This window comes from Papio anubis, chromosome 4 (genome assembly GCF_008728515.1).
Source record: "Papio anubis isolate 15944 chromosome 4, Panubis1.0, whole genome shotgun sequence".
Classification (NCBI taxonomy): Eukaryota; Metazoa; Chordata; class Mammalia; order Primates; family Cercopithecidae; genus Papio; species Papio anubis.
This window is the reverse complement of record NC_044979.1, coordinates 130,505,856-130,529,741: the sequence shown is the minus strand read 5'-3', so window position 1 is coordinate 130,529,741 and position 23,886 is coordinate 130,505,856. Positions and strand designations below refer to the sequence as shown.

Here is a 23,886-nt window from a genome sequence, read left to right as displayed (position 1 = left end):
CTCTCTCTGATGCACGGCTCATGCACTTGAAATCTGGGCTTAGAGACTATTGCTTCAGCAATTAACTTCAGGACTCTATTTTGTAGTCACAACAGAAAATTAACATCTCCTTTGCTTTTCTTTCTATCTCAGCTCTGGCAGTCTTCCCCCAGATCAAGGCTACAGCTGCCTCTGGATGAGATGACAAATCCAGCGTAGAAAAAGCCCATTCCTATGTTTCAAAATAAATTATTACACTCTGTTACTTGACTACTTTCTTACAACTATTTTGCTGCTACTGTAGCCCTTAAATACGCAAGGCCATCAGGAAGCTGTCTTCTTATCTGAATCTCATTTGTTCCCAAGAACAGTTGCTGACATCTGACTGTCCTTGGTAAACATCATAGGCCAGTGCTGAGAAGCATTTTAAAAATCAGATTTGTGGAGCTTATTGTATTTGCTGAAGTGGGGTGTTAAGGAGACTTGGTTAAGGAGACCAAGTCACTTAGTAGAGAAATTTCTCTTGGGTCTTAGTGGTCAAGTAACTATCCCTCTCTTATAAAAAATCTTTTAGACACTGCAGATCCATCCAACGAATCTGTCTATAGTTGGGATGAAAGAACTTGGAGCTGAATTTTTGGTACACTCTTATTAAATATATAATATGTCAAAGCCTGCGTTTTGTCTGCTAAACTTATCCTTGGCATCATCTTTTTTTTTTTTTTTTTTGGCCAGAGTCTTACTTCATCACCCAGGCTGGAGTGCAGTGGTGCAGTCTCGGCTCACTGCAGCCTCTGCCTCCCGGGCTCAAGTGATTCTCCTGCCTCAGCCTCCCGAGTATCTGGGACTACAGGCGCGAGCCACCACACCCAGCTGTTTATATTTTTTATTTTCTATTAGAGACAAGGGTTTCACCATGTTGACCAGCCTGGTCTTGAACTCCTGACCTCAGGTGATCCACCCACCTTGGCCTCTCAGAGTGCTAGGATTACAGGCATGAGCCACTGCACATGGCCCTCTTGACATGATCTTATTTTGCTCTTTGTCTTCTAATTCCCAATTATTTATTTTTATTTTTAACCTTTTTAAAGCGACAGGTTCTTTCTCTGTGGCCCAGGCTGTAGACCCCTGGGCTCAAGCGATCCTCCCTCCTCAGCCTCCAGAGTAGCTGGGATTACAGGTGCACACCACCACACCCAGCTACTTTTTTTTTTTTTTTTTTGGTAGAGATAGGGTCTCTCTATGTTGCCCCCTGGCTGGTCTCGAACTCCTGGCCTCAAGCAGTCCTTCTACCTCAGCCTCCCAAAGCTCTGGGATTACAGGTGTGAACCACCACATCTAGTCTCACTTTCTTTGCATTTTGTTTTATCCCATAGTGCCTGCATTGATATACAATGTCCTAAAACATTCTCAGAAAACTTCTCCACCATGCAGAAATCTCAATACTCGAATTTCTTTCTTTTCGGAACACTGTTGGTGTTGCTAGCCTGATGCCGTTCTCAAATATACATCCTAAAGCTTTTATCAAAGTTGTTCTTGCGTCAGCCCTGGAAGTTGAAGCGGGATTATTGCCCTCCTTTTACAGATGAAAAGGAGGCTGATCGGTCTTTCAAGTCTTTCTCTTCACCTGAGTCCCCATTCATTCTTTCAGAGTTACCTTCCTAGCTGGGTGCAGTGGCTCATGTCTGTGGTCCAGCAATTTGAGAGGCTGAGACAGGCGATCACCTGAGGTCAGGAGTTCAAGACCAGCCTGGCCAACATGGTGAAACCCTATCTCTAGTAAAAAATACAAAAATTAACTGGGCCTGGTGGTGTGTGCCTGTGAGCCCAGATACTCAGGAGGCTAAGGCAGGAGAATCTCTTGAACCCAGGAAATGAAGGTTGCAGCAAACCGAGATCACACCACTGCACTCCAGCCTGGTGACAGAATGAGACTCTGTCACAAAAAAAAAAAAAAAAAAAGAAAAGAAAGAAAGAAATGGCCGGGTGCGGTGGCTCACACCTGTAATGCCAGCACTTTGGGAGGCCAAGGCAGGCGGATCACTTGAGGTCAGGAGATCGAGACTATCCTGGCTAACATGGTGAAACCCCGTCTCTACTAAAAATAACAAAAAGTAGACGAACGTGGTGGCAGGCGCCTGTAATCTCAGCCGCTGAGGAGGCCGAGGCAGGAGAATGGCTTGAACCCAGGAGGCAGAGGTTGCAGTGAGCCAAGATCATGCCACTGCACTCCAGCCTGGGCCACAGAGCAAGTCTCAAAAACAAAACAAAACGAAACAAAAACATAGTCACCTTTCTGCCAGTCTCTCGCAGTCCATAGAGACTGTACTCTCCTCCACGGCTTCATCTTCTAGCACAGAGGTTGGTGAACTTTTTCTCTGATGGGCTGGATAGTTAATATTTTAGGCAAAATCAAGGCTATTTTGTGGATAAGTATAAACAAAGTGCAAAACCTGATTTCTACAAATATTTTATTGACAAAATCCAAAATGTAACGTTAATGAGTCTGGGTGTTTTTTGTTGTTGTTGTTGTTGTTGTAGTCTGGGTCGACTAATGAGAACATTCGAATTTTTGTGTGTACAGGTGACACGTCGCTTTGTTTAGGTTCAAAGTTAGTGTTCCCGTCATCATCAAATCAATTATAAGTGTCCATCTGTTAAAAAAAAAAAAAAAAAATCCTTAATTCTCTGACCAGACAAAAATAGGCAGTGTAGTTTGCTGCTGATGTCTGTTCTAGACCTTTCTCTTTTTCTTTTCCCCAAACATTCACTCAGCCATGTCTCATCTCACAAGATAGCTCACCAGACACTTGAAAATATATATACACAGTATATATAAAGTGTTGGTGGCTGACAACGGCTTAATGTGTTACCACTTCTTAAGAAGCATAGTGCATTTACAAAAACACTCTTCCACGCTTATTTGCAAATCAGTTTCTCAAAGCTTCAAGGAAATATGATTACCAAAAAGTAAAAGTATTATCCAGAGAAAATTGCTTAAAGGGAATATCTTACTAGGGAGTTTCGTGGGTCTTTGTTTTAATAAAACAAGCCCAGACAGAAATCAGTCAGCCAAGGAAATGCGTTTTGAGACTGGCAACTTCAATCCCCACTGGCATTTTTTCCTGCATCTGTGAAAAATCACACCCCAGAGAGATGAGCGCTTCCTTTATCCTACAAAAGGAAACGCTCCTAATTCCTTGCCAGTTCACTTTCCAATCTGAAGGAAGTTGTCGTTTCAGCATGAATTATCTTTTCAGCAACAAAGGTGAAAGTGCTACTTCCTCTTAAAGGCAAAGCACTGGCCTTTGAGTCCTATTTTCTTATGAGATTATTTGTGAGCTGGATGCAGTGTCTGATTGTTTTAAAAGACGTCCGACTTGTCCTTTTGGTATTTATATGTATAGCAGAGGCAATTGGAACTCTGGGCATTAAATTACCGTACTGTGCCAGTTGAGAATTCTATTCAAGCCAGCCAACTCCTTCCTCAAAATTATATTTTTAGTGTTTAGCAGCTGCAAGTTCCCAGAAATCTTCAAAGTGGGATCACTTATTTCACCCAGTGCAAGAGCTCTTAGCCACTGCCATTGTGAGATGATCTGGTCTGGGAAGTAGCTGGGCACCTGGGAGGGGTGAGAGATCAGAGGCCCCCTGGGTTGCCCCTAACTCTGCACTTATTTGCGTATGTTTCCCCTTGGTCAGGTTACTGAACCTCTGAGCCCCAGTTGGAAAACAGGGCTAATAATATCTACCAAATAGAGCTGCTTCGAGGATTAGAAGTAATCATGAACCAACCAGGCGCAGTGACTCACAGCTTTAATCCCAGCATTCTGAGAGGCCATGGTGTAAGGATCGCTTGAGGCCAGGAGTCGGAGACCAGCCTGGGCAACAGAGTGGGACCCTCTTTCTACCAAAAGAAAAAAATTAGCAGGGCATGGTGGTGCGTGCCTATAGTCCCAGCTATTTGAGAAGCTGAGGTGGGAGGATTGCTTGAGCCGGGAGATCGAGGCTGCAGTGAGCCGAGATTGTACTACTGCATTCCAGCCTGGAGTGCAGGGTTTTTTTTTTTTTCTGTCTTATGTATTAAAAATAAATACATTTTAAACATTAAAATTAAAAAAGAAATAATCAGCCAGGTGTGGTGGCTCACACCTGTAATCCCAGCCCTTTGAGAGGCTGCGGCGGGCAAATCACGAGGTCAGGAGTTCGAGAACAGCCTGGCCAAGATGTTGAAACCTCATCTCTACTAAAAATACAAAAAATTTGCTGGCCATAGTGGCAGATGCCTGTAATCCCAGCTACTAGGGAGGCTGAGGCAGGAGAATTGCTTGAATCCGGGAGGCGGAGGTTGCAGTCAGCTGAGATCATACCACTGCAGTCCAGCCCGGGGGACAGAGTGAGAGTCCATCTCGGGGAAAAAAAAAAAAAAAGAAAAGAAAAAAATAAATAATAAATAATCACACATTGTCCTAAGTTAGCACCAGATGCATTGAGATGCCCAATAAAGGGTGCTGTCGGCCTGAGTGATATGCTCCTATCTTGTTCTCCTCCTCCTTCCCTGCCTGGTCTTTTGGTCACTGTGGCTTACTGTTATCCCTCCAAAACAGGATCCATTTGCCTGGGGAGTAACAAGCAACTCCCCAGGAGAACACAGGCTTTGATCAATAGGGGGTTGATCACTTGTTACAAGGAAGGAGAGCATGGGGAGTATCCTCCAAAGCAGTGTCTCCCGTGGGAAAGCAACAGGAGGGTTTTATGGGGTGATGGAGAGGGGAGAGGGTGTGTCATCACATGCAGAGGAGGGTTCCCGGTGGCGCAGGCACAGGGAGCCATCATGCCAGCACCCAGGTTGCATGTGATGGTAACAGAGCTGTAGCTCTGTTTAGCACTGTCATGAGAAAGTTCACTTGAGTTCATCTATAAATCACTGGGGGATCTGTCAGGAGCTGGTTTTAACCAAGTAGGTGACCGTATAGGGTTTAGGAAGAAACAGGCTTCAGGAGAGGAGGCTGTAAAACAGGCTGATTGCTCAAATTGAGTAAATTCCTATGATCCCTGGAGACCCTGCCTGTTTGCTTACAATAATGGTGCCTGTGCCAGTGGGTATAGACTGGATGTGTGATATAATTACAAAAGGGTAATATCCGCATGAGCATTTATTCTAATGTATTAGGAAATGGTATAAAAGAATTCACCATTGCTGATATTATAACAAAATGCACTGAAATTAGTGAATTTCTTTTTGTTTTTGTTTTTGTTTTGAGACGGAGTCTCACTCTGTTGCCCAGGCTGGAGTGCAGTGGCATGATCTTGGCTCACTGCAATCTCTGCCTCCCAGGTTCAAGCGATTCTCATGCCTCAGCCTCCTGAGTAGCTGGGACGACAGGCATGCACCGCCATGCCCGGCTAATTTTTGTATTTTTAGCAGACATGGGGTTTCGCCACGTTGCCCGAGCTGGTCTCGAACTCCTGACCTCAGGTGATCTGACCACCTCGGCCTCCCAAAGTGCTGGGATTATAGGCATGAGCCACCGCACCCAGCCTGAAATTAGTGAATTTGCATTAACCAACCTACTGATTGCCAAAGAAGTTGGCGGTACTACCAAAATACTCAGTACTGATTACACCTTGAGGGTTGGATTTGCAGACATTCATTCATACCAGGACAACTCCAGGGGTGAGGATGAGTGGTTTACACACGGGGCTTTGGAATGTGGAAGTGCTTAGCAAACAGCTGAAGCAGAGCTAAGACCAAAGGAAACGGCAGCTGTTTGAGTCTGAGGTCAGAGAAAAGCAGCAAGTCCCAGCAGGCCAGTGGGAATCAGGAAATAGACAATAGAGTCAGCCCTGATCCCTGGGTCAGGGACCATCATCATGGTAGAATTTGGAGACATGACTGCCAGAGAACAGAGACCAGCAGGTGGCTGGGGTCTAAGAGAATGTCAAGAGGTGATAGATGTCGGGGAAAAGCAAGGGTAAGACACGACAACACCAGGACTTGTGCCCAACAGGTGACTGAGATGGCCAGCCATGCGGTGACAAGCAGGCATCCAAGTGGGAGAATGTCACCAAACAGGGGAATGAGGGGTGGGTGGAAGACATTGGTCCAAAGGGGCTGCCTTCTAATGCATTCTGGAGATAGACACTCCCCTAATTTACAGGCTATGGATCAGCAGATTTTCTGTTTTGTTTTTTGTCTGTTTTTTTTTTTGAGATGGGGTCTCGCTCTGTCACCCAAGCTGGAGTGCAGTGGTGTGATCATAGCACACTACAGCCTCCAACTCCCAGGCTCAAGTGATCCTCCAGCCTCAGCCTCCCAAGTAGCTGGGAATACAGGTGTGCACCACCATGCCTGGTTATTTTTTTTAAAAAAATTATTTTTGGTAGAAACACATGGTCTCACTGTGCCGCCCAGTCTGTTTTCAAACTCCTGGACTCAAGCAGTCCTCTAGCCCGGACCTCCCAAAGTGCTAGGATGACAGGTGTGCACCACTGCACCTGCCTCACAGTCTCTGGTTTCTAGCTCCTTCTTTTTTCTCCACCACTGGAGCCTGCTGTTCCCATACCTACAGCCTCACTCATTGACGTACAATGCAGGGACACAAGGCTTCAACTAGAAATCATTATTATTACGTTGTAATATATAATGAAATAATTCTACAACTCACCATCATGTAGAATCAGTGGGAGCCCTGAGCTTGTTTTCCTGCAACTAGACAGTCCCTTCTGGGGGTGATGGGAGACAGTGATAGATCATCAGTCATTAGATTCTCATAAGGAGCTTGCAACCTAGATCCCTCGTATGCACAGTTCACAGTAGGGTTTGCACAACTATGAGACTCTAATGCCACTGCTGATCTGACAGGAGGCGGAGCGCAGGCGGTCACGCAAGTGATAGAAAACCTCATCTGTCTGTACAGATGACGCTTTACTCACTTGCCTGCTGCTCACTTCCTGATGGGCCACTTGGTTCCTAACAGATCACGAACTGGTACTGGTCCATGGTCCAAGTGCCTGGGGGTTGAGGACCCCTGGTGTAGAGTAGCCAGGCCAAAGGATGTATCAGGTTGATGGCTGGAAAGGAATTGAGAGAGGCAGAGATGCCAAGGAAGAACTTGTACTTAATTCAGAAGGGAATAGTGAGCCATTGAAGGATGTAGAGGAGGGGAAGCATCTAGAATTCAGATGAGCCCTTTGTCACCTATGAAAAGAAAACACGATGAGCTTGAGAAAGCTGTATATGTCTCGGTGCCAATCTCTGGGGCCGCCACCCTCTCCTCACTGTCTATTCCTTTGCTTTTCTGTCATTCAGTGGAAACTGTTGTGTGTGTTGCATATATTTCTGTAACAGCAACAATAAGTGATTATTTTTAATTTCTGTTCTTCTCTTCTGTAATGGAGCTATTAGGCTTTGGCAGATCCCTTAATATGATTATCATTTTTGAAAGATTTTGAATTGAAATGTTTGCACTCATGGTCATAATCGCCGTTGAGTTTGAAGGATGAGGCTGGAGACTCATGTTCTCAGGTCTCATCAGGCCCCAAGTGGTATCAACTGCAGCTTCCGCGGCTGGGCTGGTGGTGGGGACGCCTTGGAGGGGAAGCGAGGGCCGTGCTTTGCTCCTGATTGTCAGGATGAAGTGGCTAACCTGCCACTCATGAGGCAGGTGCCAGATGGGATGGGCGGTAGCTTTCTGTTGGAGGACTGCCCCTCCCCAGTCAGAGGACAAGGACAGCCCCTCGTTTGTCAGTCCAGGCAGGTAGCTCCAGAATACAAAGAAGGTGCCCACTGAGCTCACCAGCAGCACTGGCTGGCCTGCCTATGGGCAGATTTGTCTTTTCTTTTTTTTCTTTCTTTTTTTTTTTTATTATTATACTTTAAGTTCTAGGGTACATGTGCACAACGTGCAGGTTTGTTACATATGTATACCTGTGCCATGTTGGTGTGCTGCACCCATCAACTCGTCAGCACCCATCAACTCATCATTTACATCAGGTATAACTCCCAGTGCAATCCCTCCCCCTCCCCCTCCCCATAATAGGCCCCGGTGTGTGATGTTCCCCTTCCCGAGTCCAAGTGATCTCATTGTTCAGTTCCCACCTAGAGTGAGAACAGGCGGTGTTTGGCTTTCTGTTCTTGCGATAGTTTGCTGAGAATGATGGTTTCCAGCTGCATCCATGTCCCTACAAAGGACACAAACTCATCCTTTTTTATGGCTGCATAGTATTCCATGGTGTATATGTGCCACATTTTCTTAATCCAGTCTGTCACTGATGGACATTTGGGTTGATTCCAAGTCTTTGCTATTGTGAATAGTGTCGCAATGAACATACGTGTGCATGTGTCTTTATAGCAGCATGATTTATAATCCTTTGGGTATATACCCAGTAATGGGATGGCTGGGTCATATGGTACTTCTAGTTCTAGATCTTGAGGAATCGCCATACTGTTTTCCATAATGGTTAAACTAGTTTACAATCCCACCAACAGTGTAAAAGTGTTCCTGTTTCTCCACATTCTCTCCAGCACCTGTTGTTTCCTGACTTTTTAATGATTGCCATTCTGACTGGTGTGAGATGGTATCTCATTGTGGTTTTGATTTGCATTTCTCTGATGGCCAGTGATGACGAGCATTTTTTCATGTGTCTGTTGGCTGTATGCATGTCTTCTTTTGAGAAATGTCTGTTCATATCCTTTGCCCACTTTTTCTTTTTTTTTTTTTTAAATTTTTGAGACAGGGTCTCACTCCGTCACCCAGGCTGGAGTACAGTGGTGCGATAATAGCTCATTGCAACCTCAACCTCCCAGGTTCAAGACATCCTCCCAACTTAGGCTCCCAAGTAGCTAGGACTATAGATGCATGCCACTACATCTGACTCATTTTTTATTTTTCGTAGAGACAAGGTCTCCCTGTGTTGCCCAGGCTGGCCTCAAACTCCTAAGCTCAGGCAAGCCTCCCACCTCGGCCTCTTAAAGTGCTGGGATTACAGGTGTGAGCCACCATACCTGGCTAATTTTTTATTTTGTAGACAGGGATTATTGTAATTTTGCTTTGTTGCCTGAGGTGGTCTCAAACTCCTGAACTTAAGCGATCCTCCTGTCTCAGCCTTCCAAAGTATTAGGATTACAGGCATGAGCCACCCTGCCAGGGTGATATGTCCTTTCATTATTTAATGTCCTCCACAGTGATCACCAGTTAGAATTAGCCACCTGGCAGGGGTCTTGCCAGCTCCCAGCACTATAGGGAAGGCTTGGTGTTTGCAGAACAGCGACTTTCTGCTTCTGCTTCCAGGGAGGGTCACCTGCTGGGGCCAGTCCCAGCCTCTCCTTTCCAGCCTCTGTCAGGCTCTGTAAGCAGATTTTGATCGTGATGGGCAATTTTCTTTTTTTTTTCTTTTCTTTTCTTTTTTTTTTTTTTTGAGATGGAGTCTCACTCTGTCACCCAGGCTGGAGCATATTGGCGTGATCTCTGCTCACTGCAACCTCCTCCTCCCAGGTTCAAGTGATTTTCCTGCCTCAGCCTCCCAAGTAGCTGGGATTACAGGTGCCTGCCACCACGCCTGGCTCATTTTTGTATTTTCAGTAGAGATGGGGTTTCACCATGTCGGCCAGGCTGGCTTCGAAGTCCTGACTTCAAGTAATCTGCCTACCTCAGCCTCCCAAAGTGCTGGAATTACAGGCGTGAGCCACCGCACCCGGCCAGTTAGGACAATTTTCCTGTGACACCAACAGCGACCATCGTCACACATTCATTCCACATCCCCGCCGCACTGGGCTTACCTCCTGCCCCTTCGTCTGTGGGTTCCGATAGGGCCCGCCTGGGACACAGGTGGAGGTCTGGTTTCCCACGGCCTCCTGGGCACCTCTGGGCTGCTGACCTGCCCTGTCCTGGTTTGAACGAAGACATACCAAATGGAGACCTCGCCACTTTGTTGTGAGAAACCCCAGGACGCTGATAGAGAACCCTGTCACATGTGCTGAGCAGAGCCGTTTCCACCAGAGAGGGGACTTCGGGCAAGTCATGCTGTGAAGCCTTCTCCCCTTACTACCCACAGCCACAGATACCATCCAGATAAAATCCAGTTACATTAAAATATCAGGCTGGGCTGGGTGCGTTGGCTCACGCCTGTAATCCCAGCACTTTGAGAGGTTGAAGCAGGTGGATCACTTGAGGTCAGGAGTTCAAGACCAGCCTGGCCAACATGGTGCAACCCTGTCTCTACTAAAAATACAAAAATTAGCCAGGCACGGTGGTGGGCGCCTTTAATCCCAGCTACTTGGGAGGCTGAGGCAGGAGAATTGCTTGAACCCAGGAGGTGGAGGTTGCAGTGAGCTGAGATGGCGTCACTGCACCCTAGTCTAAGCAACAGGGCGAGACTCCATCTCAAGAAAAAAAAAATCAGATGTTACCCAAAGGGTAACTGAGAGGGATCTGGAAGAGGAGGAAGACTATCTACTCCCCTCCTCAGTGAAGGTGATGTGATGAGCTTCTGATCCCTCTGTCTCCTCCCCTCTTTCCTCTCTCCTTTCCTCTCCCCTTCTCTCCTCTCCTCTCCTTCCTGTCTCTAGCACTTCATCCTGCTCTCCCTCCTCCATATTTCATCCCTCCCTCCCACTCCTAGTTAGAGCACACTCCCCTGATAGCCAGTTGGTTCCTGAAGCATCATGGCGCTCTTCCCTACCAGGAGGCCTCCCCCAGATCTGTTCTGCACATTCATTCAATCAGCAGTATTTGGTGAGTGCTCTAGCTGCTGGAATACCATGAAAAATGACAGGCATAACTTTTCTGCTGTCAGGGAGATACTTGAACATCCAGTGGGGTAGAAGGCTCCACAGGCACAGCACGGTCCCACAGGTGCAAACACAAATCTCTGAGTTCCGTCTCTGGACCCAGTCCGTGGTTCTGGACCAGACCCAAGAAGCTGCATTTTTTTGGCTCTTTTCTTTTCTTTCTTTTTTTTTTGAAACAGAGTCTCGCTGTTTCCCCCAGGCTGGAGTGCAGTGGTGCGATCTCGGCTCACTGCAACCTCCGCCTCCTGGGTTCAAACGATTCTCCTGCTTCAGTCTCCCGAGTAGCTAGGATTACAGGTGCATGCCACTAGGCCTGGTTAATGTGTGTGTGTGTGTGTGTGTGTGTTTTGTTTGTTTGTTTGTTGTTTTTGTAGAGATGGGGGTTTTCCCATGTCCTGACCTCAGGTGATCTGCCCACCTTGACCTCCCACAGTGCTGAGATTACAGGTGCAAGCCACTGCACCTGGCCAGAAGCTGCATTTTCTAAGGAGTTACTGGGTTGATGCTGGTACAGTCGGCCCCTAGACTGAACTCTGGAAAACAACTTTGCCGCACACAGGGCAATGCCCAAAGCCACTGCTTTGGGAGAGTTTGTGGCCTGAGCGCTTTCTGTGGTTTTAACTGCCCTGTTTGCCTCTGAGAGGTTAGAAAGCAGAATCTTGATAAGGTCTTCACTACATACTCTTGTCAATGCTGGATGTTTTCAGACTCCAAGCATAGGCTTTTGGGGAGATTTTTTTTATAACTTATCAGAATTTCTTGATGTGCTCACAAATGCTATCTAGGAAATGGAGCTAACACCAAGGACATCTCCCTGTCCCCTCCTTCCGTGCGATGCCAGCACATACCCAGGTACCTGTGTCTTGGGTAGACTCTGACTCCGGCTCTTCCAGAAGGAATCTTGCCTGTAGCCTTCCTCTTCTGGCTGCGAGATAAACCTTTTTTTTTTTTTTTTCTCCTGCTCTGGATCGTAAGTAGGAGGGGTTAGCGTAGGTCATCATCACCATTTGGGTGCACAGAACAGAAACTTATCTAACACTGTTTATGTGGAGAAGGACCAATTGCAAAGACACAAAGGAGCCTCCTGTAACTTAGGGTCAGAGAGCAGAGCCAGGGCTCTCAGCAGATGGAAAGCCAGGGTTCCCGGGTAGCCAGTCACCCCCACGCCCATGTAGTCTCCATTGTCCATCTGCCTCCTCCTTCTGCTCAATCACCCATGTGCATGGAGCCCCTCAGGAACTGCTCACAATGGCGGCCTGAGCCCTGAAGGTGTATGAGCCTATTGAGTTCTAGCTCCCAGAGCTGTCTTCATTTCCAAAGCCACCCCTTCAGGAGAAACCTAATTCCAAGCTTCAGAGGAAACATAATTTGACCTGGCTTGGGATCAGTGCTCATTTTCTGGTTCGGTTCGCTGAGGCCAGGGAATGGATTCATTCAATGCTTTTCCAGACTAAAGGTCAGGCTGCTTCTCTAAAAGGGGCTAAGAGCTGGGAGGAAATGGTGGACATTAGAAGCCATGCTTTTCCCTGGCATAGTCCAGGGTGGTCCTGCTACACTAGCAGAAGCAAGGTCCTGTTTGCATAAGTGTGATTGGCTTGAGATTTCTGTGAAAACACAGAAGGGCACCTCCCAGTGAGAAGGTGAAGGCACAGTACTTGTTGAGCTCCTGCTCTGTGCACTGGGCCCATTGCACGTTTTCTCTTGTTTAATCCACACAACAATACCCTGTAGAAATTTTTGTTTGTTTGCTTTTTTGAGATGGAGTCTCGCTCTGTCGCCCAGGCTGGAGTGCAGTGGCACGATCTTGGCTTACTGCAACCTCCGCCTCCCAGGTTCAAGCGATTCTCCTGTCTCAGCCTCCTGAGTAGCTGGGATCACAGGTGCACACCACCACGCCCAACTAATTTTTGTATCTTTAGTAAAGACAGGGTTTCACCATGTTGGTCAGGCTGGTCTCGAACTCCTGACCTTGTGATTCACCCACTTCAGCCTCCCAAAGTCCTGGGGTTACAGGCGTGAGCCACCGCGCCAGTCCCCTGTAGAGATTTAACTGGGATCTAGAGTGCTCCATTGACTTATGCAATTATAGTCTTCAGCGGCAGCACCAGCGTTCAACTCTACACATTTCATGCTGGTGCCACCACTGAAGGTGAATGAAGACGCTCATCCACTGCTGCCTCACCACGTGGGTACCTAGTGGCTTTCCGTGGAATCGGAAACTGGGATGCAAAGGTCAAAGTCAAGTTAGAAGTCAGAACCGGCCGATGAGGGTCTGAGACTACAGTCCACACTTCCGCTCCAAAGAATTCCACCTAATAGCTTCCTGGCGGCCCCAGTGGTGTTTCAATGGGCCTCCTGCGTGAGGTGTCTCTTTTGCCCAGGGAAGCATCGTATCGGTGTTTCTGGCCTTTGGCAGTGTGGGCATTTACCAGTTCCTCCATGGAGCCTTTTCTAAGGCATGCAGTTAAGCAAAAGGGCTAAAACCAAGGGCTTTGAAGCCAGGCAGATGCTGAGTTCTGTTCTGTGACTCAGGTCACCTAATCTCCGTGTGCCTCAGTTGTTCAATGGGGATGGTTCTGCCTCCTTCAGTAGGTTGTGGTTGTGCATACACGAGATGTGCGTGGAAAGTGCTTTGCACCTTGTGCTTGAGACAGGAAATTTCTCAATAAATAGTTGCAATAACAATAATAATAATTATATTATTATTATATTCACTCTTAGTTGCTTGGATGACAGAAGTATGTCTTCTGTCTTCTGTTTTCCCACCTTCTACAGCACCAGCAAAATGCCGTAGACATCTTTATCTCCATGTATACCCAATGCTTAGCTCCAAATTACAAGTGAGAACATGCAGTCTTTGGTTTTCTGTTCCTGAGTTAATTTGCTTAGGATAGTGGTCTCCAGCTGCATCTGGGATCTAGAGTACATCCAGCTATAGAAAAGGGCATGATTTGGTAGATGCTGAGAAAATATTTACTCAATGAATGTATTATATAAGGGTTCCTATAAAGTCTAGAAACAGGCAAAAAGATATAATAAATTAACTATATCTTTGATACTATACTACAATGCACAATGTAATACAATACTTAATATTTATCAGTATGGTTTTTCTCATTTACAACACATGGTCCCGTACTTCATACAGCATTGCAAAGAACGTGGTAGAATAATACAGCATTCCCGTCAATCCCTGCACATATATGCATGTGTTGTATTGTCTCACATGATTGATTTACTGATTGATTTTTGAGACGGAGTCTCACTCTGGCCCAGGCTGGAGTGCAGTGGCGTGATCTCAGCTCACTGCAACCTCTGCCTCCCAGATTCAAGCAATTCTCCTGCCTCAGCCTCTTGAGCAACTGGGACTACAGGCACGCACCACAACGCCTGGCTAATTCTTGTATTTTTAGTAGAGACGGAGTTTCACCATATTGACCAGGATAGTCTCAATCTCCTGACCCTGTGATCCGCCTGCCTCAGCCTCCCAAGGTGCTGGGATTACAGGTGTGAGCCACTGCGTGCAGCTCTCACATGATTTTTTAAGAATTTTGGATACAAGAGGTACATGTGCAGATTTGATACATGGGTGTATTGAGTGATGCTGAAGTTTGGGCATCTGTTGATCCCATCACCTAAATTGTGAACAGAGTACCCAATACGTAGTTTTTCAACTCTCCCTTCTCCCTCCTACCTGCTTTTGGAGTTCCTGTCTATTGTTACCATCTTTAAGCCTGTGTGTACCCAGTGTTTCACTCTCACTTACAAGTGACAACATATGGTATTTGATTTTCTGTTCCTGCATTAATTTGCTTGTTAGCCCGGCCAGAAGCTGCATTTTCCAAGGAGTTGCTGGGTTGATGCTGATGAAGTTGATCCCTGGACTGAAATCTGGGAAACAACTTTTCCGTGCTAATGTTGAACACCTGTGTCCATGCTGCAGCAAAGGGCACAATGCTATTCCTTTTTTCTGGCTGTATAGTATTCCATGGTGTATATGCACCACATTTTCTTCATCCAGTCCACCATTGATGAGCACCTGGGTTGATTTCATGATTTTGCTATGGTGAATATTGCTGCAATGAACATGGGGATACAGGTGTCTTTTTGGTAGAAGGATTTATTTTCCTTTGGGTATATACCCATTAATGGGATTGCTTGGTTGGATGGGAGTTCTATTTTCAGTTCTTTGAGAAATCTCCAAACTGCTTTCCACAGGGGCTAAACTATTTTACACTGCCAGCCACAGTGTATAAGTGTTTCCTTTTCTCCACAACCTTACCAACATCTGGTGGTTTTTTGTTTGGTTTTGTTTGGTTTTTTTTACTTTTCCTTTTTTTTTTTTTTTTTTTGTGAGACAAGAGTTTCACTTTGTCATCCAGGCTGGAGTGCAGTGGCGCGATCTTGGCTCACTGCAAGCTCCACTTCCCAGGTTCACGCCATTCTCCTGCCTTAGCCTCCTGAGTAGCTGCGACTACAGGCGCCTGCCACCGCGCCCGGCTAATTTTTTTGTATTTTTAGTAGAGACGAGGTTTCACCGTGTGAGCCAGGATGGTCTCGATCTTCTGACCTTGTGATCCGCCCGCCTCGGCCTCCCAAACTGCTGGGATTACAGGCATGAGCCACTGCGCCCGGCCTTTTTTACTTTTTAATAATAGTTGTTCTGACAGGTTGCCTCACATGATTATTGTCTCTAATTTTCAATAGGTCAACTTGTGCCTTTAGCCTTCCCTGGAAGAAACAACCAAGGGGATGAATTTATATGAAAATAAAAGAATCCTTTGTCCCGACTTCATGGTTACTCTACAGATGCTCTCTGTCTCTCCTGCTGAGACCTCCTCTCTGCGGGCTGGGGTGGTCTCCTTGCCGTTTCTGATGGATACCTCTAGGGACTAGGATGTGTTTCCTCCCTGAGTCTTCGCCCTTTTCTAAAGACGCCACCCTGGTCCACTTTCTCCCACCATAACATGGAGATTGGAGCCCTTGTTTGCAATCTCCTTCTCTCCAGTTTCCCGTCGCACTCCTAGCTTGCTCATTCTCTTTCTCCTGGGGTGGGGAGTGATGCATCTTGCTTCCCACCTCCAAGCTTCTTTGAGACTGCACAAGGATCCCCATCCTATCACTCAGTTGTCAACAGAGTGCAGCCGGGACCACTTCCTATGTGTGCAGATGCCATGGATACATGAGACCAGCCCTTACACCATCTACGAGTGAGCCGCATTATCCCTAGATGCTTCTGAAGCTAAGGCTCGGTGACTCAAGCCTGTAATCCCAGCACTCTGGGAGGCTGAGGCAGGTGGATCACCTGAGGTGGGGAGTTCGAGACCAGCCTAACCAACATGGAGAAACCCCATCTCTGCTAAAAATACAAAATTAGCCGGGTATGGTGGCACATGTCTGTAATCCCAGCTACTCAGGAGGTTGAGGCAGGAGAGTCGCTTGAACCCGGGAGGCAGAGGTTGCCGTGAGCCAAGATTGTACCACTGCACTCCAGCCTGGGCAACAAGAGCAAACTCCGACTTAAAAAAAAAAAAAAAAAGACAGCCTCACAGAGAGAGGAGGTGTGGGAATTGAGGGAAGTGACTTGATTTGCTAGGCTGGAACCCAGTACATGCTAGGACGGTACCAATGGAAGGGCTTCTGGTGCCGACACCTCAATGAGCTTCCTTTCTTTCTCCCTCCCGCAGGACCCCAGCCATGATAGGCTGCTCGTTTGTGGTCAACAGGAAGTTCTTCGGTGAAATCGGTCTTCTGGATCCTGGCATGGATGTGTACGGAGGAGAAAATATTGAACTAGGAATCAAGGTTTGTGACATGGTGTCCCTTCCTCTTGGTGTGTCCATGTTTGTGAGCAGAGCTGCTTGATCATCTGTGGGGTGTATTTAAAGCTTCTTACAGCTGATGAATGACAGATTCGTTTACTCCGCTCTGTCCCTGGGAGACGCATGAGCTGCATTGTCACCCCTCCTTAGGTAGGGAAACCTAGGCTTTCCCCTCTTTAAATGTTGGCTGATAGATTTCATGCCATGGCAACCCACTCTGGGCATTAGCTGGAGAGGGTGGTTCCCACTCCCATTCAGTTTTGTTCTCTTCTTAAATGTTTCTTAAATGATCTCCTTAAATTAATATTTTTAGGCCAGGCACAGTGGCTTATGCCCGTAATCCCAACACTCTAGGAGGCCACGGTGGTAGGATCACTTAAGGCCAGGCATTCAAGACAAGCCTAGGCAGCAGGGCAAGACCCTGTCTCTACAAAAAATGAAAAATTAGCCAAGCATGGTGGTGCATGTCTGTGTCCCAGCTACTGTGGAGAGTGAGGTAGGAGGATGGCTTGAGCCCAGGAGTTCGAGGCTGCAGTGAGCTATGATGGCACCACTGCACTCCAGCCTGGGCAACAGAGCAAGAGAGACCCCGTCTCTCTAACAAAGGCATTTGTGGTTTAGTTTTTACACCCGCAGATTTATTTTTAACAGTTTTATTGAGATGTTATTGACATATACAGATTTTGGTGGCTTACACCTGTAATCCCAGTGACTTGGGAAGCCGAGTCAGGAGGATCACATGAGCCCAGGAGTTCAAATCAGGCTGGGCAAAATAGCGAGACACAGTCTCTACAAAAAATAAAAAATTAGCTCACACGTATAATCCCAGTGACTTGGGAAACCAAGTCAGCAGGGTCACTTGAGCCCAGGAGTTCAAAACCAGCCTGGGTGACATAACAAAACCACCAACTCTACAAAAGATAAAAAATTAGCCAGGTATGGTTATGTGAACCTGTAGTCCCAGCTACTCAGGAGGCTGAAGCAAGAGGATCGCTTGAGCCCAGGAGTTCAAGGCTTCAGTGAGCCATGATTATGCCATTGCACTCCAGCCCAGGTGACAGAGCAAGACTCTGTCTCATACAAAAACAACAACAACAACAAAAAAAAACAAAACAACAAAAAACTACATGTTTAAGGTGTACAGGTGAGGTTTGGATATACATATACATTGTGAAATGAGCACCAAAATCATGCTAATTGACACATCCATTACCTCCATCTAATTACCACTGTGTGTGGGGGCTGGTGAGAAGATCTAATTTAAGATCTATCCTCTTAGGAAATTAAAAGTCTACAATACCGTATCATTAACTGTGGCCACCATGCTGTACATTAGATCTCCAGAAATGATTCATTTTGTTTTGCAGTGACCTGGCAGGAAAGGTCTGAGTGTGAGGCTCTGCAGGCTTGGTGGTGATGGTGGGAACTGCTTAGCAGGCAGGACTGTATGGCTGTCTCTGATCCCTGAAGCAAGGAGGGAGGTCCTGGGTTCTTCCCCAGCAGCACAGTCCTGTCCACCAACGCCCCTGTACCACCAGATTGTGGGATCACGTACATTCTCCCTTCACTCCCTATTTTTTGTTATTTATTTATTTATTTTATTTTATTTGAGATGAAGTCTCGCTTTGTTGCCCAGGGTGGACTGCAGTGGCATGATCTCGGCTCACCGCAGCCTCCATCTCCCAGATTCAAGTTATTCTCCTGCCTCAGCCTCCCAAGTAGCTGGGATTACAGGCAGGTGCCACTGCACCTGGCTATTTTTTATATTTTTAGTAGAGATGGGATTTCACCATGTTGGCCAGACTGGTCTTGAACTCCTGACCTCAGGTGATCTTCCTGCCTCGGCCTCCCAAAGTGCTGGGATTACAGGCATGAGCCCCCATGCCTGGCCTTTATTTAATTTAATTAATTAATTAATTAATTTTTTGAGAAGGGGTCTTGCTTTGTTGCCCAGGCTAGTGTAGTGGCACGATCTTGGCTCACTGCAAGCTCCACCTCCTGGGTTCACGCCATTCTCCCGCCTCAGCCTCCTGAGTAGCTGGGACTACAGGCGCCTACCACCATGCCCGGCTAATTTTGTTTTTGTATTTTTAGTAGAGACGGGGTTTCACTGTGGTAGCCAGAATGGTCTCAATCTCCTGACCTTGTGATCCACCCACCTCGACCTCCCAAAGTGCTGGGATTACAAGCTTGAGCCACTATGCTTGGTCTATTTTATTTTTTATTTTTCTTCTTTTAACTTTCATTTTAGGTTCAGGGGTTCATGTGCAGGTTTATTATATAGGTGAATTGTGTATTACCTGTATTGGTAATTGACACCTCAATGAGCACAGATTGGTGCACAGATTATTACCCAGGTAATAAGCATAGTACCTGATAGGTAGTTGTTTGATCCTCACCTTCCTCCCACCCTCTGCCCTCAAGAAGGCCCCAGTGTCTGTGGTTCCCTTCTTTGTGACGATATGTGCTCAATGTTCAGCTCCCACTTATACGTGAAAACATGCGGTATTTGGTTGGATGTTCCTGCGTTAATTCAGTTAGGATAATGGCCTCCAGCTTCATCCATGATCTCCTTCTTCTTACAGCTGTACAGTATTCCACTGCGTACATGTACAACACTCTCTTTACCCAGTCTGCCATTGATGGGCATTTAAGTTGATTCCATGTCTTCACTATTGTGAATGGTGCTGCAATGAACATACGTGTGCATGTATCTTTACGGTAGAATGATTTCTATCTTTTGGTTCTATAACCAGTAGTAAATGAGATTACTGGGTCAAATGGTAATTCTGTTTTAAGTTCTTTCAGCCGTTGTGGAAAGCAGTTTGGGGATTCCTCACTCCTTGTTGATGGGCTGGAATGAACGGTCCCTGCAGAGCCCAGTCTGCCCCCAGGCAATTTCTCCCTGGCTTTGTCTCCTGCATGACAATTCAGCTCCCCTGCTGCTCAGGGTGGGTCTTTATTAAAGTGTCAGTTGCCTCAGGGTCATAGATGTCACCCTAGAGTGTAATTACCTGCCTCTTACAGTACTTCCAGGCATCTCCAGCAGCTGGAGATGGGGGAATAATTTTGCCGCTGATCTTGACATAAGCCTTGGTTTTCTGCCAGTTCTTAAAGTGGGATTGGGTGCTGTTGGTTGCAGAAAGGCAAAGGCCTGGGTTCCGAGTCTACACAGAATTCTCTGGTTCTCATGTTTCCAATCAGCATTCACCTCACCTGGGAACTTGTTAGAAGTGAAAATTCTTGGGCCCCATCCCAGACCTACTGAACCAGAAACTCCAGAGTGACAGGGAGTCCAGCTCCCTGTGTTTACCAAGCCCTCCCACCCCACCAGGTAACAGTTACGTGCCCTTGTTGGAGAGCTACTGGTCTACCTCTAGGTTTAGCCAACTTCCTGGCACATGCATGGCCTTTTAGTAGAAAGGAGCCTAAGGGAGAATCCACCTCTTTCTAGTCCCTTCTCCAGGTGTCCCTCCATGACCACATTGGCCCAGAGTGAGTCCTTTCTTCTTACTCCGGCCTACACAGCCAGAGCCCTGTAGGCACCAGCATCTACTACCTTTTTAACTTCATGTACAGGTGCCTCGACCAGGTGACTGACTACAGGGTTCCTGATGACAGAGCTCCCTTTTTCAAATGGAATAATATACACAAGGCGCTTCAGAGACAATACTACTTCTCCTTTCATTTTGTGCTATTTTGTACTGCTTAGAGCTCAAATGAGTTGCATAAGAAATGCGTTCTTAAGAAATCCATCCCCACCACCTGAATAAAGAAGCAGGGCTTTATGTAAATATATATACGTGCATATATATAATTTTCATGTAGTTACATACATACATTTACATATACAAGCTTACCTATAAGTAATAACCCAAAACCCTATACTTTCATTCAATGGAAAAATTTTAATGTGAGAACACTATTTTCTTGATTTTTTTTAATCCAAGAAATGGGTCAATCTGTGATCTTTCTATCTTTGAAATTTTTTGTTACTTTTTAATTCCATCCTCAGTAAGTAAAGATCTGTCACAAGAACACAAGAATAGAAAGTCTTACCCTGAACAAAAATAACAGTTGACTCTAGGGCTCTGGCCTGCGTGAAAGGCAGCTTGCCTGTGACCAAAACAATCAATACCGAAAAGGACGTTTAAAAAAGCCAGAATTGAAAAAATAAATGAGATGGAAATTGGAAGGTTTCATCTTGCTCTGAGTAGTAGTAATCAGAAACTATTAACAAAGCGTATTATAGTAACGCGTCTAAATGTTAAGAGAGAAAAAAAAATTCTCCAAGGACAGAAGAAAAGATAGGTTACTTTTAAATGACGTAAAGTCTTTCTCCAATATATCCGTCCATTCACGAAGAAAAGGCGTTCTCTTCTTCTGTTCTCTTACATAAAAACATGGCACCCAAGACTGTTGCATCTTGCTGGGAAGTTCTTTCTAAAGGAAGACAAGGGAGACACACTTTCAGATCCCCAGACTACCAAAGGATGTCTTGGCTTTATCATGAATCCCATGGACTGAATAAAACGTAGAATTCCTGTGTGGGTGCATTGAATTATTAAAACATTTGTAAGAATGATTTATTTATTTTGGGTATATCTCCAGTAATGGGATTGCTGAGTTGAATGGTAGTTCTAAGTTTTGTGGGAAATCTCTACACTGTTTTCCACAGTGGTAAAGTAATTTACATTCCCACCAGCAGTGTACAAGTGTTCCTGTTTTCTGCAGCCTTGCCAACATCTGTTGTTTTTTAACTTTGTGTGTGTGTGTGTGTGTGTGTGTTGCTTTTTTTTTTTGAGACAGAGTCTTGCTGTGTCGCCCAGGCTGGAGTGCAGTGGCACGATCTCAGCTCGCTGCAACCTCTGCCTCCCAGGTTCAAGTGATTCTCCTGCCTCAGCCTCCCGAGTAGCTGGGACTATAGGCGCGCACCAGACCCAGCTAATTTTTGTATTTTTAGTAGAGACAGGAGTTCCCTGTCTTGCCCAGGCTGGTCTCGAACTTCTGACCTTAAGTGATCTGCCCGCCTCGGTCTCCTGAAGTGCTGGGACTACAGGCATGAGCCACGGCTCATGGTCTTGAATTGTTAATAATAGCCATTCTACCAAAAAGACATCTGCATTCATATGTCCATCACAGTGATACTCGCAATGGCAAAGACATAGAATCAACCAGGTGCTGTCAACAGTGGATTGGATAAAGAAAATGTGGTACACAGACACCACAGAATACTATGCAACCATAAAAAAGATTGAAACCGTGTCCTTTGCAGCAGCATGGATAGTGAAAGGCCATTATCCTAAGTGAATTAATGCAATAACAGAAAACCAAATACCACATGTTCTCACTTATACATGGGAACTAAACATTGGGTACCCATGGACATAAAGATGGGAACAACAGACACCAGAGACTACTAGAGTGGGGAGACAGACGGTGGCCACAGGTTGAAAAACTACCTATTGGGTACTATGTTCACTGCCTGAGTGATGGGATCAGTGGTTCCCCCAAAGCTCAGCATCACACACTACACCCATGTGAGAAACTTGCCCGTGTATCCTCTGAATCTAAAACAAAAGTTGAAGTTTAAAAAATTAATACGGGACCGGGCACGGTGGCTCATGCCTGTAATCCCAGCACTTTGGGAGGCCGAGGCGGGTGGATCACGAGGTCAGGAGATAGAGACCATCCTGGCTAACACGGTGAAATCCCTTCTCTACCAAAAAAGACAAAAAAAATTAGCTGGGCATGGTGGCGGGCGCCTGTAGTCCCAACTACTTGGGAGGCTGAGGCAGGAGAATGGCGGGAACTCGGGAGGCGGAGCTTGCAGTGAGCCGAGATCGCGCCACTGCACTCCAGCCTGGGCGACAGAGCAAGACACCGCCTCAAAAAAAAAAAAAAAAAAAAAAAAAAGCCCAAGTTTATCTGTGATACAGTTCAAAGCAAAGTTCCTGGTCTTGCCCAAGTATAGAGTGAGACTTGAGATTTCACAAACTGGTCTTTCATGGAGAGGCCAACAGTTCAACTGAATACTTCTGATTATAATGGAAACTTGGTGAGTGCCTTCTGTAGCCCAGCAGGCATTTCCACTGGGGCTACCACAGTCAATACATGGAGTCTCTATCTCCATGAAATTTATAGTCAGACAGAAATGCTGTTCATTAAACAAATAGCACTGTGATGAGTGTGAAAAGACAAGATAGAGCAATGCTATGGGAAAATATAGTAAGGGAGTATAGCCTAGTCTAGGGAGTTGGGAGGAACCTCCCTACAGAAATGCTATTTAAGAATTTTAAAATGAGTTTAATGTAGATAAGCAAAGAAGGAGGTGTGCAAGGAAGAATATTCTAGACAGAGAGAAAAACATCTGCAAAGATTTGGAATTCTGAGAGATAAATGTGTCCTGAGAACCTTGGGAGTTCAGGATGGCTGGAGCAGAGAAAGAGGGAGGAAAATGTCTTAGATTCAGCGACAACAATCAAGGTGGGGCCCAGATTTTGAGGATTGATAAGCAGAAAGTTGGCTTTTTCTTAAGGATCACTGTGGACATTTTAGATAGGTAGGTTAGGTAGATAAATAGGTAGGTAGGTAGGTAGGAATGTGGGGAGAGAGAGAGAGATGATAGATACATAGATAGATTAGAGAGAGAGAGAGATGGATGGATGGATGGATGGATGGATGGATGGATGGATGGATGACAGAGATAGATGATAGATTAATGATATAGTAGATAATAGAGATATAGATGATAGAGATGATAGATGGATAGATAGAAAGATAGATATAATGATAGAGGGATAGAATGATGATAGATTAGATTAAACATATAGATAGGTATGGAAAGATTGATAGGTGATAGATTAGATAGAGATAGCAGATAGATGGATAGATGATATAGATAGATGAGATATAGATTAGATACATAGAGGTGATTGATTAGATAGATGATTGATGAATAGCTAGATATACATAGAGATGACAGACTGATTATATAGACAGATAAATAGATGATAGTTTGATAGATTATATAGATGACAGATTAGATAAATGGATGATAGATGTAGATGATAGATGAATAGATAAAAGACAGATATAGATGATAGATTAGACAGATGATATATAAATAGATGATAGATAAATTGATAGATGATAGATGGATGAATGATAGATAATAGATAGATAGATAGATAGATAGATAGATAGATAGATAGATAGGACATAGATAGTCTCAAGTACCCGTTACTTACCACCCTTGAGGGGATTTAAAAGAAGAGGATTAGACTTTTCTTT

The 23,886-nt window shown here is 45.6% G+C and overlaps 1 protein-coding gene across 1 annotated transcript in view; it reads left to right on the top strand.

Moving 5' to 3' along the window:
- Positions 1-23,886, top strand: part of GALNT17 (polypeptide N-acetylgalactosaminyltransferase 17) — a 595,450-nt gene that overhangs the window by 435,318 nt on the left and 136,246 nt on the right. The window contains exon 6 of the mRNA XM_017956661.3: positions 16,459-16,576. Within this exon, the coding sequence (XP_017812150.1) occupies positions 16,459-16,576 (118 nt within the window). The remainder of the gene's footprint in view (positions 1-16,458; positions 16,577-23,886) is intronic.